The sequence below is a fragment of the Rhipicephalus microplus genome, chromosome X (genome assembly GCF_043290135.1).
Source record: "Rhipicephalus microplus isolate Deutch F79 chromosome X, USDA_Rmic, whole genome shotgun sequence".
In the NCBI taxonomy this organism is placed as follows: domain Eukaryota; kingdom Metazoa; phylum Arthropoda; class Arachnida; order Ixodida; family Ixodidae; genus Rhipicephalus; species Rhipicephalus microplus.
The window spans coordinates 503,695,228-503,712,752 of NC_134710.1; the positions used below are offsets into that span (position 1 = coordinate 503,695,228).

Here is a 17,525-nt window from a genome sequence, read left to right on the forward strand (position 1 = left end):
CATCACAGTAGGTAATGCGGCCTCGACAGAATACATTCTTTTATGTAAATGTGTTCAAGGCAAAATATATATATACATTTTTATATATATATAGTTTTCTTTTTCTAGATGACACGCCAAGGACGAGCGGTGTGCACAGGCACTAAAATTGAATATCGGGTTTAACGCGTTAGCCAAGTATTCATGAACACAACCAGGTGCGTGACTCATTATTCTTTTTACTGTACGCGCTTGAACTTCTGTAGGTTTTGCAGCATCCAATCCTTCCCGCGTTCAACCTGTGATTTCATTAAAACAAGATGAACCTGTAGGGAATCGGAGAAGTTTGTTCAGGGGTTGCAGCGAAATTTAAACGTACACACGAAAGAAAAACACAAGGACAGTGCTGACACTATCAACAAGCCCACATGGAAATCGTTTTAAGGAATGAGAAATTTCAGAAGCCTTCGAAAAATAGAGGCCGGCGTGCACCTATACTATGGAAAACCTTGGCCTTTAGTGTGAAATGGCGAAATGAAAGGACGTAGTTCATACGCTAGTACAGTCAAAGTACTGTTACCGGAATGGACGAAAGATAATTCGTTGTCACCTTGGCGGAAATTTTTATAGACGGATGGTGCTCATTGCGGAGCTTTGCACTCGTTTACGCAACAAAACAATCCTATTTCCGGTAAGTTTTGCTGCAATGAGCCCCTTGAAGGCCGAAAGTAAACGCGTCTTTACATATTTGTTTTGCACGTTATGATCAAGCACCTCTGGAGCTTGATCATAACGGTGCAAATTATAGACCTACAAAAGCACAGCTGCCAATTTTCAGTAACCCAATTATGACTGCGTAGGCGACACACCCAAGTCATTGTCGAAAAATTCTGTCTCTAGCTCACTTTGGCAAACTTGGCAAACGCGCAATATGTAAGGCGAATACGGCACCTTCATTACGGAAGGCAATAGAAACACACCTCATGAGTGCGCTGAGACTGCTCTAGAATTTTTAACTCTCTTTTTCTGCCTCAACTTCAAAAAATGGGCAATATCTGGAGAGAGTCATGATTTCATTATTATCTTTTGACTTTTTTCTTAGAGTGTACTTTAGCGAATAATCCAGCACCTAGTAAGTTTCTTTTGTGTCTTCTTTTTAGCACATATCTTCGGTTAAGTAATACTATCATTTTAAAGGAGGCAAAAGATGTTGCCCATATTTCTTGCAAGCTTATTCGTGAAATTCAGGTAGCTCAGCCTTTAACTTTTTTAGTTTCTTGAGCAGTGAAACAAGAGCTTGCAGTTTTGCGGCTTCAGAGAAAATATTTGAGCGTTCAAGATGACACGGAGGAGGAATGCACAAAACATTTTTTAAGCATTTAGTGTGTTATCCTGATGTCTGTACTGTGCGCAATACATTGTTGGTTGTCAGTAAACGGCTTATTTCTGAGCCCCTCGTAAGGCTCAGTCTATGACCTTGCGGAATTCTTATATGGTACCAGATGGATCAGAAAAAAATTGTTCACGATAATCGAAGTCATGCTACCAACCAGGAGCCGCAGTTATGCGACAGTGCACACCACTACCCTAGGTATTGTGCAGCGAAATGGCAGCCTATGATGTCTACTCATACCATCAGTCATGCTTCGGAGAGCCTTGGCTTCTTCCTCTGTAGAGCCATAGATAGCAGAACCATCCAGGTATGCGGTCAGCTGATTCAGCTGTTCGCGCGGTCCTGCAAAGCAAGAATGCGTATTAAACAACGGAAACTTGAGGAAGGGCACATTTCTCAATACGCTTCTACAAAACTGTAGAAAAGGTATTTGGGCATAAAGAAAAACTAAGAATAAGTCCTATTTGAGAGCTTGAAACAAAGCACATAAACGAAAAAGTAGTCAGCCATGAAAACATGAACCATTTCAGATAAGAATATAACTGAGCATAGAGCAAAATACACAATGTGTCTGAAAAGCAATGCCAATAGATCTAATAAAAACTTCCCGATCCCACGTAACATGGAAATTATGTTATGCGAAGCATGCGTTTGGAAGGTGACTGTTGTAATTTGTTCATTGAGCTAGACGTTGAGCGAGAAGAAGTGGTATTCATTGAGCGAGTCGAATTGTGCTCAAGATATGTACAAACGCATGCACAGACATACGTTAGACAGCCGCATATGTTTTAATCAACCAGTCCTTTAAAGTTGTGTAATCACGCAAATAGCAACATGGATAATAGCTACACAAGAAATGGTAAGCTCACATGGGGCCCTGGTGCTCACAAGAGTGGTAGCCTTGAACACTGCTTTATTCATTCATTCATTTTTACTTCCTTAAAGACCCCCGAGAGGGTATTACGTAAGGGGTGGGTAACATACCATCGATATTTTAGTCACAATAATAAATGTGAAGGTCCATTTTAAATATTATGCATGAAGCTAGATTGCGAGGTGATTGTGGCGATATAGTCGGAAAGGCCATTCCAGTCTTTTGCTGTTCTGAGAAAAAAGAAGCAGAAAAGGTTTTAGTATGGGCACGCGGGCGAAAAAATTGAAGCGCATGACCGGTGCGATGAGATATGTGAGCTGCAGGGATCATGTAAAGAGGGTGGTTAGGTAGAGAGTGAAAAAACCTGTGAAATAATGACAGGGTTGCGATGCGTCAGCGACACGATAAAGGTGATAAATTACACGCGTCTTTGAGGCATGAAATACTGATGTCGTATGAGTATGAAGCATGAATGAATCTAGCTGCATGATTTTGAAAGGATTCAAGGGAATTTGTAAGACCAACTTCTGGCAGGTTTCAATTAGGAGATGCATATTTTAACTGAGATCTAACTAATGATGTATAAGCAAGTAGTTTTACACGACATGGAGCGCTGCGTAAGTGACGTTTTAAGAAGCCCAGGGTGCTGTTACATGTTGATATGATTTTAATAATGTGAGTGTTCCACGGCAAATTGTTAGATAAAGTGACTCCAAGGTATTTGTAAGCGGTTACTGATTCGACAGGGACGTTAGCTATGTTATAAGAAAAGCGAAGAGGGTTTAGACGGTGAGTGAATGAGATAAGTTGGCATTTAGTAGGGTTTAAGGTCATAAGCCAGTCATCATACCATTGTAGGATATGGTTGAGGTCTTCTTGTAATAACATTAGGTCAGAAGGGTCAGTGACGGTAAGATAAGTGATACAGTCGTCTGCAAACGCATCGGAAAGTCATAATTGTAAATTAGAAATAAAAGAAGACCAAGGACGTGCGGTAAACCCGATGTTACCGGAAGAGGGACCAAAAAACTATCAATTTTAAACACTGATTGCGTGCGGTTAGTGAGGAATTCTTTGATCCAGTTAGGTATACACGGATGCAGGTTTAACGAAGCAGTTTTATATTAAGCGTTTGTGGGGTACCTTATCAAAGGATTTCGAAAAATCAAGGAATATAGAATCGGTTTGTTTGTTAATGTCGAGGTTGGCATGAAGGTCATGAACAGAGATGGCAACCTGGGTTTCGCAAGAGTGGCCCTACGCAACCCATGTTGAGAATGATGAAAGAAGTTAAGGGAGTGGAAAAAGTTCATGACGTAAGAGTAAATGACGTGTTCCATGAGTTCGTAGGGTATACGCTCGTGAAAGAGATTGGTCGGTAGTTTAGTGGAGAGTTCTCGTTACCAGATTTGAAGACAGGAACGACGTTTCTCCATTTCCAATCGTCTGGGTTGATGCCTGTTGAATGATATTGCGAAAATAACAAAACAAGATACTCGGACGCAATGTGACCTATATGTTTCAACAGTTTGACATTAATACCACCTATTCCAGATGCTGATGATAGCTTCAACTTTACAATGAGGGATGAGATACCATCAGCAGTAAAAGTAATTTTAGGCATGGCAAGAGTGATAAGAGAAGAAAATAGAGGTAAGGGTGCATTTGGTTCGTTAGTAAATACAGATGAGAAGGTGTTATTGAAAGCATCAGCGCATTCTGTATCTGAAAGAACCTCTTCAGATTCGTTAGTAAGAGTGGAGCCGATAACTGCTTTATGATTAATTATCTGCCAGAACTTTCGGGGATCCTTAGTTACCATATTGGGCGAATTGTAAAAAATAATTTGAACTTAGCGTCACGGATAGCCGTCAGGTAGGTTTTTTTCAGCCTCGTAGTACTTATCCCAGTTGTGGTAGCCTGCTTTTAGCTTGGCAGTCCGAAACGAAATGTGCGCTTTTTCTTGTTGTCTAGTGGGTGCAAAGACTTATTAAACCATGGCTTACGACTGTTAACACGAATAATGGTTTTAGGAATGAAGTTGGCTATTAGGTCCATCAGCTTTTGTTTGAAAACTAGTCAGTTCTCCTGAATAGAGCAGTGGTCCATTTTAGACTGAAATGTCGGAAGAAATTTTGTAAGTTCATTATTTATAGCATCGTAGTTACCCTTATTGTATAAGGTTATAACTTTCTTGTGTATGTGACGAGTAACAGGACTGAAACTGAAGTCGGCATGTATAACTTTGTGGTCACTCATCTCACGGAGATAGTGAATTGAAGACAGGCTATCAGGAGTAGTTGTTAGTATTAGATCCAAAATATTAGAGGAATCGCGTTTGACACGCGTTGGCTTCGTCACTAACTGTTTTAGGTTGTAATCAAGAGCAACCCTAAAAAAATCACTAGTTTCTGCCGAGTTAGAAGTAGAAGTGTCATGTTCCCAGGTGATACCGGGAAAATTAAATAACCGAAAAGAACAATGTCAGCTTTAGCATACTTTGGTGTAAGCTGGTTTAAAACGCTTTGAAGTGCGCGAGAAAAGTTAGGATCGTTATGTGGAGGCCGATAGCAAAAACCTAATAATGCAGATTGTGGAAGTGCCTGAAGCAACACCCACAAAATTTCTAAATCTGAGTCAATGGTAATATCGGAACATGTTGACTGATTACTGATTGCAATGAGAACACCGCCCCCGCGAGAGCCTGTGTGGTCTCTTAGATAAGCATGGGAATCGGGTAGATCTGCGAGCACTACCGCGTTGGTGACGTCATTTGTTAGCCACGTTTCCGTTAGTATGAGAATACACCTTTCTGGTGACTCTACAAGATGAGGCAAGTGATCGCGTTTAGGCATGAAACTTCGAGTGTTCGTAAAAATTACTGAGAAAAAATGGTTAGCTTTTGATTTAGGGTGATAATCAGTGGATTTAGTTTGACTTCGACATGATTGCTATTTAATTTCTTGCACTGTTTTTGAGGTTTCATTGAACAAGTAGCGTTTCTGGCATATGTATAGTGTTTTAGAGCGCAAAGAAAATGGGCAGGACATCTGCTTTGCGAACTCGACCAAATGCTGTCTAGCATTTCGAACACGACGTGAGAAATACTCTCCAATGCTGTATGTCGTTCCTTTCAGCTTACGTCCGCTTGAAAGGATTTCGTGTTTTGTCTTGTGGAAAGTGAACTTCGCGATTATTGGCCTGCATTTGTTCACTGAGTGGCGGCCCAAGCGATGCACGCGATGAATTTCTTTAGGGTTAATATCTGTGCCTAAGTAGTGATGACAATGACGAATGAATAGTTCCTCAGATTCAGCGTACGAATTCGAAGGATTAGCATCTGGGAGGCCGTAAAAAATTAAATTGTTACCGCGCGATCTGTTCTCTGCGTCATCCAAACGTGCCTCAAGGTCAACTGTTTTGCGTGCTGCATGAACGTTGCTACTCTTAATTAGTTCGAGCTTTGTCTTTAGGGGTAGCAGAGCCTGCTAATGTTTTTCCATATCAGTGATTCGTTTTGTCATGTCGGAGAGGGCGTGTTCTGTTGATAGTAGTTGACTTTTCAGTCACTGCACTTCCTCTAAGATAGTCGACTGGCCCACGGAAAGCTTTTGCAGTTCAACGAGTATAGTAGTATTAGGACCCGAATTAGACTCGATGTCTCCCGATACAAGTAGCAATAACAATCTCATGGCACTAAAACATTCAACCACAGTCGTGCAGCAGCAACGTGGGCTCGGCAGCAGCAGCAAGAAGTAATTATTGCTCTTCTTTGTGAAGAGTGATTGCGGAACACTAACCTGCATAGCGAAGAGAAGTGGATTAGTTGGTGACAAAACAAAGCAGCCAGCAAGCCCACGAAACGCTGCCGATGGTGGCACACTTTTTATAGCCAGCAAAATAGATGACGTTGCTGGCGATGGAGCTGACCATCCACCGTTCACGACCCGGCTTTGTGATGGTGGTGACAGGCTGGCAGGTAGAGGTGAGATGAAATCCGATTTTCCGGTTGTTTGGTCGATGGTCAGTACTATGTCGAAACGTCGCAATCCACAATCCGGTTATGTGTCCGCAGGGGTGGAGACACCGGCAACAAGAATCAGATGTGCGACGACGGCTGATAACACCTGCATAGCGAAGAGCAGTGGATTAGTTGGTGACGAAACGAAGCGGCCACCAAGCCCACGAAGCGCTGCCGATGGGGGAACACCTTTTACGGCCACCGAAGTAGTTGACGTTGCTGGTGATGGGGCTGACTATCCACCATTCAGGACCAGACTTTGCGATAGTGGTGAAAGGCTGGCAGGTAGCGGCGAGATGAAATCCGATTTTCCGGTTGTTTGGTCGATGGTCAGAGCAATGTCGAAGCGTCGCAATCCACAATCCGGCGATGTGTCCGCAGGGGTGCACACACCGACGGTGCGATTATATACAAATTCCAAATCCGGACGGAGGTGGTCTGTTCCATTGAGTCGCAGGCGAATGGCCCATTCGAGCCGTGACGAATGCTGTGACGTTCTATGTGACGTGGAACGAGGTGTCACGTGACTGTAGACATTACGAAAAAGGTAGAATATGTATGAAGGCCTTCCAAATTCTAACCAAAGCTCATAAGGACTTCCCAATTGAATACACCCAAACCATTATCTGGGCGCCAGGGCACGAGGGCGTCACCGGGAACCAGTTTGCGTATGAGGTGGCTCGAGGCTTCACAAATTACCGAGCTTCTTTGCACACTGCAATAGAGGATCCAACGCCCCTAGACCCTTACTTTGGTACAATTCTCAAGTATTGCAGGGACAATATAAAAGTGTATCCAGCACCGCATAAGAAACTCACAGCAATGGAATCGGTGGCATTACGCAGAATCCAAACAAACACATACACGAACTTACACAGGCTGCATGTATTCTACCCCACAGCATACAAAGATATATGTCCGTGGTGTGGGGCCACACCAACTCTATTTCACATCATGTGGGAATGTACGCATCACAATGAAGAACACCACAACATGAACAACACAGAGGAACAATGGGAGGCGCTGCTGTCCTGCCATTGTTGATCAGCGCTGGCTGGTCCAACGGGTAGAGATGATGGCTAGGGCCAGCGGAGCCCTGGAATAGGGGCCCGACCATTTTGAATGCTCCGCGTTATGCGTAAATAAAGTTTTCTCTCTCTCTCTTTTCACAAGATATCCCATCAGGAATGTCATTGTGTAGACTAAAAAGAGTAGCGGCCCTAAAATGGACCCCTGAGGAACACCGGATGTTACTTATACCGTAGACGAATCGATACAATTCAGAACAACACATAGTCGACGGTGTGACCCATAACTTGCACTCAATTTTAGCACTTTCTTATCAAGATTTGCCGTTTCAACTTTGTGAAAATGCAAGGGTGGGGAGCAAACACGATACCCAGCGCTTTTGTGAAATCTAAAAAAATGCTGTCTGTTGCTCCTTTATTGTCCATCCAGTCAATAAATCGTGGTAAAATTCAAGCAGTAGCATTGTGCGAAACAAGTCTTTGAGGAAACCATGCCGAACATCGAGTAATATTGTGTGTTGACTAAGGTGTCTCATTATGTCTTTATACAATATGTGCTCCAATATCTTGCAGAAAATTGATATTAAAGAAATGGGCCTATAATTGTTGGCCTCTTCTTTTGAACCACCTTTTTTTAATATAAACTATATTAGCCATTTTCCAGTATTGAGGCAGAATTTCAGTAACAAAAAATATTTCGTATATTGGATAAATAAATGATGCAATCGGCCAGGCACAGCGAAATACGCGGAGGGAAACGCTATCTGAACCAGGCGCCTAGTTTCATTTTTATTTTAACAGGGATTCGATACCATTGACCTCAAGTTCAACCGGTGGCTATAATGATTTAGTTGTTTAGGGGACTTAACCATCACGGATAATTTCACAGTATTCTTCACAGGTAAAAATGACGAATGAAAGGAATCATTGACACACGTTGCCTTAGTAATGTCACTGGACGAGATCTTATTCTCCTGAACAATTTCCTCTACTCTAGTTGATCAGCACGATCAGCACGTATCTCCACAAAGGCTTGGGGTTAGTTTTTACGCTTTCGTTCAGTCGACTGAAGTACTGATCCTTTGCACTACGTACTTTAGATTTATATTTATTAGTTACCTCCACTAACCTATTGTCTTGGTGTTCTTTTAAATGTCTGGTACACTCGTCGTCTTTTCCATAATATTCTAAAGATCACTGGTGACACCCATGGCTTCTTCCCTTTGTAATAAATATGAACTTTTCTAAATTGGTGAGACTTTGATTGTTTAAGCTCATGTCTGATTGTTTCTACAGCGAGATGATCACTAATACCGAGTATAGATGTAACAGAGTCTTTTATATTTGGAGAATTTCAAAAAAGCACATTCAGAATGTTATATTTCTTGTGACCGCACTAACAAATCGAGTATATTATATAACACAACAATAATAACATACTGGCACCTACTTCTAGTATTGGGTTCTATGCCAAGGCGAAGGCTCACACCACAAAAAGAAAGAAGTGCGCGTGTGCTCCCGCTCTGGCAAACAAGCCCAACCGACGCGCTTGGTTAGAGCCCTGTTGCTCAGACATTAATAAGCCTCGTAGACACCCCTGGAGCGACGCGACAATTGGTGGAGGTGCTGGGTAGCCCCTCACAGATGTTTCAGACCCCTCCTGAAAGCGGCACCACAAGCTCAGTGCGAGTCAACACTCCCGTTCATCGGACAAGCCGCAGGTTCAGCGGATTACCACCCGAAGCTGACCTTACAGTTCACACGAGTATGATGAGCACGTCCGTTCAAACCACTTTAACAGGTACAGAAAACTCCACGGTGACTCGGTACACCCTCGAAAGTCCACAGGTTCTGACACCGTTTCATGGCACCGAGCTCGAAGAAGTCCAGGACTGGTTGGTCGATTTCTAGCGCGTGGTTGCTTTGAACGAATGGAACGACGTGGCCAAACTACGGTGTGTGTACTTCTATTCGGAGGATGGAGCACATACTTGGTACATGAATCATGAGGAACAGATGACGTCGTGGCCCGAATTCTGCCGCCGGCAGTTGGATACTTACAGAAGTGCTGATCACCACGAACGAGCGGGGCGAGCGATCCAACCCGCATCCAGATGCCCAATGAAACTGTCATGACCTATGTGGAAGATATTGTCACGGGGTCGTGACGTGGCCGAAGACAGGAGACTTCGTGTTGGGATTTAACTGTTTATTTGGGCGAACCTGTGCCCGGTAAACGGAAAGTCCAATTACAGCAGCAGTCTCGCACAGATAGCAGTCTCGGACTGATAGCGGCGAACGGAGCGTCGGCCTTCGATCAACTACTGACAAGCGGCGAAGCGCGTCGGCATTTATACTCTTGCCGTCGAATGTTCTAGAGTTATCGCTGGTGGTAGCGTAGGTTCCAGAACAATCTATACCGTTCGCACAGTGGGCTTGATCTTATCGGAATGATCTACTACAGTCCGGAACCTTCTAGAAAACTGCAGGCGCGGTTTGCGCTCAGAATCGTGTGGTGTTTTGGGACGATAATAAAAACTTGGGAAATGGAACGTGGCATTGCCCCCCTCTGAAAAAAGGCATCGTCCCGATGCTTTAACTAAAGATGAAAGTACAATAATAATGCAAGAAAGTACAATGAATAAATTACGATACAACAATAATACAAAAAAACACTGGTTCAGTTTGTTAACGCGCATGAAACGGCTTCAGACGCGCGACATGGACGACTTCAGGTCGCGATCGGCGTCGTTGAGAGTTCGTGATGCCGTCGGGGACAACCTCGTAATCAAGTGGGCCGAGACGTCGAACCACCCTGTACGGTCCGAAGTACCGTCGCAGAAGCTTTTCACTTAGTCCACGTCGGCGTATCGGCGTCCACACCCAAACACGTTCACCGGGCTGATATTCCACGAAGCGTCGTCGAAGGTTGTAACGGTGGCTGTCAGTCGTCTGTTGATTCTTGATACGGAGACGCGCAAGTTGTCGGGCTTCTTCGGCGCGTTGAAGGTACTCGCTCACATCGAGGTTTTCTTCGTCGGTGACGTTGGGTAACATGGCATCAAGCGTCGTTGCCGGGCTCCTTCCGTAGACCAATTTGTATGGAGATATCTGCGTCGTCTCCTGCACCGCCGTGTTGTATGCGAAGGTAACATACGGAAGAATGGCGTCCCACTTCTTGTGTTCGACATCGACGTACATTGACAGCATGTCGGCGATCGTCTTGTTAAGCCGCTCGGTGAGGCCGTCGGTCTGTGGGTGGTACGCTGTCGTCCGGCGGTGGTTTGTTTGGCTGTATGCCAAGATCGCTTGAGTTAAGTCGGCAGGGAATGCCGTTCCTCTGTCGGTGATAAGGACCTCCAGGGCGCCGTGACGTAAGATATTTTCGACGAAGAACTTAGCTACCTCGGATGCGCTGCGTTTCGGCAGGGCTTTAGTCTCGGCGTAGCGGGTGAGGTAGTCGGTAGCTACCACGATCCACTTGTTTCCGAAAGCCGACGTCGGAAACGGCCCCAGTAGGTCCATACCAATCTGCTGGAAAGGTCGGCAAGGTGAATCAATTGGCTGCAAAAGTCCCGCTGGCCTTGTCGGCGGTGTCTTGCGTCGCTGACAGTCCCGGCATGTTCTCACATAACGAGTAACGTCGGTGGTAAGACGTGGCCAGTAGTACCTTTCTTGTATCCTCGCGAGCGTGCGAGAAACACCGAGGTGACCTGCCGTCGGATCGTCGTGTAGGGCCTGAGGAGTTTTGGTCGCAGAGCTGAAGGCACCACAAGGAGGTACTTAGCTCGATGCGGTGAAAAGTTTTTCTTTTGTAGAAGACCGTTTCGTGGAAAGAACGACGCAAGTGCGCGCTTGAATACCTTCGGGACTTCGGCGGTCCTTCCTTCGAGGTATTAAATTAGGGCCTTAAGTTCCGGGTCGGCCCTCTGTCGTTCAGCGAAGTCATCAGTAGTTATCGTTCCTAAGAAGTAGTCGTCATCCGGGTCGTCGGGTAGCGGTTGGTCGACAGGCGCACGAGAGAGACAGTCGACGTCGGAGTGGTTTTTGCCGGACTTGTAAATGACAGTAATGTCATATTCTTGAAGTCTCAGGCTCCATCGTGTGAAGCGACCTGAGGGGTCCTTCAAGGTGGCTAGCCAACACAATGCGTGGTGGTCGCTCACAACTTTGAAGGGCCTGCCGTAGAGGTAGGGGCGAAGTTTCGACGTAGCCCAGATGATGGCGAGGCACTCCTTTTCTGTTGTGGAATAATTTGCTTCTGCTTTGGATAGCGATCGGCTGGCGTAACTAATAACTCTTTCAAGTCCGTCAGCCCTCTGCACAAGAACGGCGCCAAGACCTACGCTGCTTGCGTCAGTATGTATTTCTGTCTCGGCGAATTCGTCGAAATGGGCAAGTAACGGAGGCGTCTGGAGGCGATGTTTAAGCTCCTGGAAAGCGTGTTCCTGTGGCGTTTCCCACTTAAACTCCACGTCGGCCTTGGTAAAGTTAGTGAGAGGATCGGCGATGCGGGCGAAGTTTTTCACGAACCGCCTATAATAGGCGCACAGGCTCAGAAATCGGCGCACGGCTTTCTTGTCAGCGGGCGGCGGGAAGTCGGCGATGACGGCCGTTTTCCGTGGATTGGGACGAACTCCAGACTTGCTGATAACATGCCCCAGAAACAAGAGCTCCTCATACGCAAATCTGCACTTTTCCAGCTTCAGTGTGAGTCCGGAAGTCTTAATGGCTTGTAGTACAGCTTCAAGGCGCCGAAGATGCTCGTCGAAACTCGAGGAAAACACGACGACGTCGTCCAAGTACACAAGGCAAGTCTGCCACTTCAATCCTGCCAGTACTGTATCCATAACGCGTTGAAAAGTTGCAGGCGCTGAGCAAAGGCCGAAGGGCATCACCTTAAACTCGAAGAGGCCATCCGGTGTTATAAACGCCGTCTTCTCTCGGTCTCTTTCGTCGACTTCGATTTCCCAATAGCTAGTCTTGAGGTCCATTGACGAAAAGTACTTGGCGTTATGGAGCCGATCAAGTGCGTCGTCTATTCGTGGGAGAGGATACACGTCCTTTCTTGTGATTTTGTTCAGGCGGCGATAATCGACGCAGAAACGTAGGGTCCCATTCTTTTTCTTCACTAACACCACGGGGGATGCCCATGGACTTTTGAACGGCTGGATAATGTCATCCCGCAGCATTTCATCAACTTGTCTCTTCATGGCCTCACGTTCTCGCGTCGAAACCCTGTATGGACTCTGACGGAGTGGTCTGGTATTTTCTTCGGTTATGATCCGATGTTTCGTGATTGGGGTCTGCCGAATTTTCGATGACGACGAAAAGCAATCTTCGTATTGCAGGAGCAGGGCCTTGAGCTATTCTTGCTTATTGTTCGGAAGTCGGGGATTGACGTCGAAAGCAATGGGAGGGGCTTGGTTCCTCTGAGCAGGTTCCGCAGAATCGGCGAGGGCGAAAGCACTGGTGGCTTCGACAATTTCTTCGATGTATGCGACCGTTGTTCCTTTGTTCACATGTTTGTACTCATTGCTGAAATTCGTGAGCATAACCGTTGCTTTGCCTCCCCGCAGCTCTGCAATTCCTCTTGCGACGCAAATATTTCGGGTGACCAACAGATGCTGACTACCTTCATCGACGCCTTCCAAGTCAGGTGATTTAGGAGCGCCGACTGAGATAATGACGCTTGAGCGAGGTGGAATGGTGACTTGTTCTTCCAGCATATTCAAGGCATGGTGTCCTGACGGCGTGCGCGGCGGTAGTGCTTCTTCTGTGGATAACGTTATCGATTTTGTTTTTAGGTTGATGACAGCACCATGGAGGCATAAGAAGTCCATGCCAAGAATGACATCTCTCGAGCAACGCTGTAGGACTACGAAGTCTGTAGGATAAATACGGCCGTTAATTGTGACTCTCGCTGTGCAGATTCCTGCAGGCGTTACGAGATGACCTCCAGCTGTGCGGATTTCAGGGCCTTTCCAAGCTGTCATAACTTTCTTTAACTTCGCGGTGAACGACCCACTGAAGACAGAATAGTCGGCTCCAGTATCAACGAGAGTGGTCACACTGTGGCCATCAATAAGAACGTCGAGGTCGCTAGTTCGCCGTCTCGCATTACAGTTAGGGCGTGGCGTCGGGTGACGGCTGCGTCAGCTTGTTCCGCTGCTTCCATGTTGCGTCGTCAGGCCACCTTCGGTAAGTGAGCTTTCGCCGTCAGGTCTTTGCCTGTTTGGCATTGTGTTCGGAAAGCTCCGTCGCGGCGTCGTCGTCGGAGGAGGATCTTCGGTAGTTCGTCGAACAGCAACCGCACTTCCACTGGTTGCTGCCCTTAGTTTCCCGGATACGGGCTAGGAGACCGGCCCCGCGTTGGGCCAGAGTACTGCCGGTGGTGCGGTGACGTGTGGCGGCTGGGCGACGGCGAACGCGAAGGGCTTCGTGGTTTCCACTGAGTTCCTGTCAGGTAGTCGGCGATGTCACGTGGTCGTTCTCCTGTCTGTGGACGCGGTGCATTGACGGCGAAGCCACGCAGTCCCATCTGTCGGTACTGGCAACGGCGGTATATGTGTCCGGCCTCGTCGCAGTGGTAGCAGAGCGGGCGATGGTCAGGGGTGCGCCAGACGTCAGTCTTCCACGGTGCACTGCACTGGGCCGCTGGCGAACGGTATGACGTCGTTGGGGGTGGTGGCGTCTGTCGACGGAAGTGCGATGGGGCGGCGTTTTGGCGTGGACGGGGAGGAGCGTTGTGGCGCAGTGCAGCGGCGTAGCTCATAGCTTCCGGCTCGGCCAGTGGTGCGTGGGGAATTTGAAGCGATTGCCGAACTTCTTCTCGCACAATGTCGGCGATTGAATCCACTTGAGGCTGTGCCGAAGGCAACAGCTTGCGCAGCTCTTCCTGCACGATCGCTCGGATCGTTTCACGCAGGTCTCCGGAGTTACTGGCTTGAGCAGCAGCGCAGTCTGCACTCAGGCGACGATTATACTGTCTGGTGCGCATGTCCAGGGTCTTTTCGATAGTGGTCGCTTCGGCTACAAATCGTTGGACGGTTTTCGGTGGGTTTCTCATCAGTCCCGCGAAGAGCTCCTGTTTGACACCTCGCATGAGGAAACGAACTTTTTTCTCCTCAGGCATGTCTGGGTCAGCGTGACGGAATAGTCGGGCCATTTCTTTTGTGAAAATGGCAACATTTTCATTTGGTAGTTGAACCTATGTCTCTAATAAAGCAGCGGCCCTCTCTTCGCGAGCGACGCTCGCGAACGTTTGCAGGAATGCGTCGCAGAAAACATCCCACGTTCGGAGCGTGGACTCCCGATTTTCGAGCCAGGTCCTTGCGGTGTCTTCCAAATAGAAGAACACACGACGCAGCTTTTCGTCATGGTCCCAGTGGTTGAGGGCGGTCACACGGTCGTATGTTTCTAGCCAGGACTCCGGGTCTTCGAACGATGACCCATGGAAAATTGGTGGTTCCCTGGGTTGATGCATGAACATCGTGGGCTGGGACGCTGTGGTTGTCATTGTCGCTGCAGTCGCGGTCATGGCCTTCGTCTTCCGCGCCTTGTCTTGTAGAAGCCCGTCCTCCGGTGGTAGCCATTGCGGTCGGCGGCTTGTTCGCTGCTCCTGGTTGGCGTCGGTGTCTTCTCCGCGACGTGGGCTGGGTTCACGGCTTGACGGGGGCGTCCGGTACATGAACGAAGCAGCACCTCCACCAGATGTCACGGGGTCGTAACGTGGCCGGAGGCAGGAGACTTCGTGTTGGGATTTAACTGTTTATTTGGGCGAACCTGTGCCCGGTAAACGGAAAGTCCAATTACAGCAGCAGTCTCGCACAGATAGCAGTCTCGGACTGATAGCAGCGAACGGAGCGTCGGCCTTCCATCAACTAATGACAAGCGGCGAAGCGCGTCGGCATTTATACTCTTGCCGTCGAATGTTCTAGCGTTATCGCTGGCGGTGGCGTAGGTTCCAGAACAATCTGTACCGTTCGCACAGTGGGCTTGATCTTATCGAAATGATCTACTACAGTCCGGAACCTTCTCGAAAACTGCAGGCGCGGTTTGCGCTGAGAATCGTGTGGTGTTTTGGGACGATAACAAAAACTTGGGAAATGGAACGTGGTAATATGATGTACCTGTTCCGACTGGCCGATCCAAGTATGGCCGAGGAAAAGAAGTTGCGTCACCTGATGCGGGAGTTAAGGAGCAGCTTTTCGCTGGCCTTGTACGGAGCCCTCCGATTATGGTCACCGAGGTTTTGTCCGAAGCTGTCACGATGAAAAGGATGCTTCAGCATCGATCCACCCTGTATGAGCGGCAAGTGAACACGTCCACTACTCAAGTTCTCACGACTATTGGCAGCAACACCGAGTGTCTGCGCGACCTTATCCGCTCTATAGCACGTGAGGAGCTGCAAAAGGCTGCCGCACCACCACGACCTATGGTGAGTTTCATTGCAAGCATCGTCAAGGACGAGCTACATCATGCCTCCGTGGCCATGTGAGTCTGGATAACGCGACACGTGCCCCAGCTGACTACCACCGTGCGACCTATGCGGAAGCCTTGAAGCGCCCAGCTTCCTCTTCCCCGCTGTATGATCAGGCGCCTCCTATGGTTTCACTTCAGTCGGCGCAGCCTCTACGGTACTACGAGAACACACGCACGCCCCCAACCCTCGTTTACGCCAGCACTGTATATCTTGCGGAACAACCAGCACACTACCTTCACGACAGACTCGCTTCGTTTCGGAAATTTGATGTTTGGTGCACTCCTAATCTCCGACTTTGTGCTTCCATTGCGGTGAAGCAGACCATTTGTATCGCCAGTGTCCATACCGGCGCCTCGGGCTGCGCGGCTTTTCAGTATATTCAGCGCCTCCTCGGTATGGCCAGCGACCCCGGGACGTTGAGGACTACCTGGCTCAACAGCGCATGCCACCGCCTTCTGTACGGCAGTCGCGCTCACCGTCGCCGAGGTGCTTTTCATCTTCGCCCCAGCGACATGCTGGCGCAGGGTCCCCCAGTCCCCGCCGGGAAAACTAACGCAAGCGACCCTTGTTGGCGAGGTTACTGGCAGTCGACGTGCTGAAGACCTACGATTGACGCTAACAGGAAAGGGCGTAGATTCAACTGAGCGATATGTGTGGCTTTCTCTGGATATACCGGTGCTGATGGACGGCTATGCAGTAGGTGCTTTAGTTGATACCGGGGCTGAATATTCGATGCTAAGCGGGAAAATGACCTGACTGCTAAAAAAGGTAATCACGCCCTGGCATGGCTCCGTGATTCGAATGGCTGGTGGCCACACCGTCTCTCCGCTTGGAACCTGCGCGAATACAGTTCGGGTCCGCGGTATACTTTTGTAGCAAGTTTCCTTGTGCCCCATGAATGTTCAGGCGACGTTATTCTTGGTGCTGACTTCCTGCAGGAGTATGGAACTGTCATTGAACTTCAAGAGAATTGCATCACCTTCTAAGCCAACCGAACAATCGACAAGCAGGACGACCAACAACGTGCCAATGTTCTTCGTGTTTTTGCTGAAAGTATAACGCTTCCTCCAAGAGCCAGTGTTGTAGTCGACGTCAGATGCTGTGGATTGCAAAATGATGAAGCGATTGCAGAAATTTTGAACACCTCCTGACTCAAGGTGTATGTGTGGCTAAGAGTATCATACAGCTACGTGATGGCCGATCTCAACTGCTCGTTACAAATTTCAGCAACGAATACCGATACCTTTTCCGTGGCACTTTGTTAGCGCTTGCAGATGAATTATTACCCGTTCCCATTTGCTTCTCGTCGGACGCAGGGAGGCCACCGATACGTTTCTAAACATGATCGATATTAATTCTAACCTCACACCATAAAACCAGACAGCACTGCGAAAACTCTTGCTTGAATTCAAGTCATGCTTCGCTAGTTCCTCTAAGGTGCACCAGACTTCGATCACTAGGCACAGAATCATCACTAACGATGACGCGCGCCCAGTACACCAACAGCCTTACCGCGTGTCAGCGAAGGAACGAGAAGCCATTTGTACTCAAGTTCGAGAAATGCTTGACGACGGCATCATCGAGCCTTCTGACAGTGCGTGGTCCTCTCCGGTCGTCCTAGTCAAGAAGAAATACGGAACGCTACGTTTTTGCGTCGATTACCGGAAGCTCAACAGCGTTACTAAAAAGGACGTGTACCTGCTGCCACTCATCGATGACCCGTTAGACAGATTACGCCGCGCCCA

General features: G+C 47.7%; 1 protein-coding gene across 3 annotated transcripts in view; it reads right to left on the bottom strand.

Annotated features, from left to right (window-relative positions):
• The window catches only part of LOC119160735 (chorion peroxidase), a 1,158,638-nt gene that overhangs the window by 748,337 nt on the left and 392,776 nt on the right, over positions 1-17,525 (bottom strand). For all 3 annotated transcript variants that reach the window (XM_075881050.1, XM_037412942.2, XM_037412943.2), the window contains one exon: positions 1,613-1,714. In XM_075881050.1, coding sequence (XP_075737165.1) covers positions 1,613-1,714 — 102 coding nt within the window. The remainder of the gene's footprint in view (positions 1-1,612; positions 1,715-17,525) is intronic.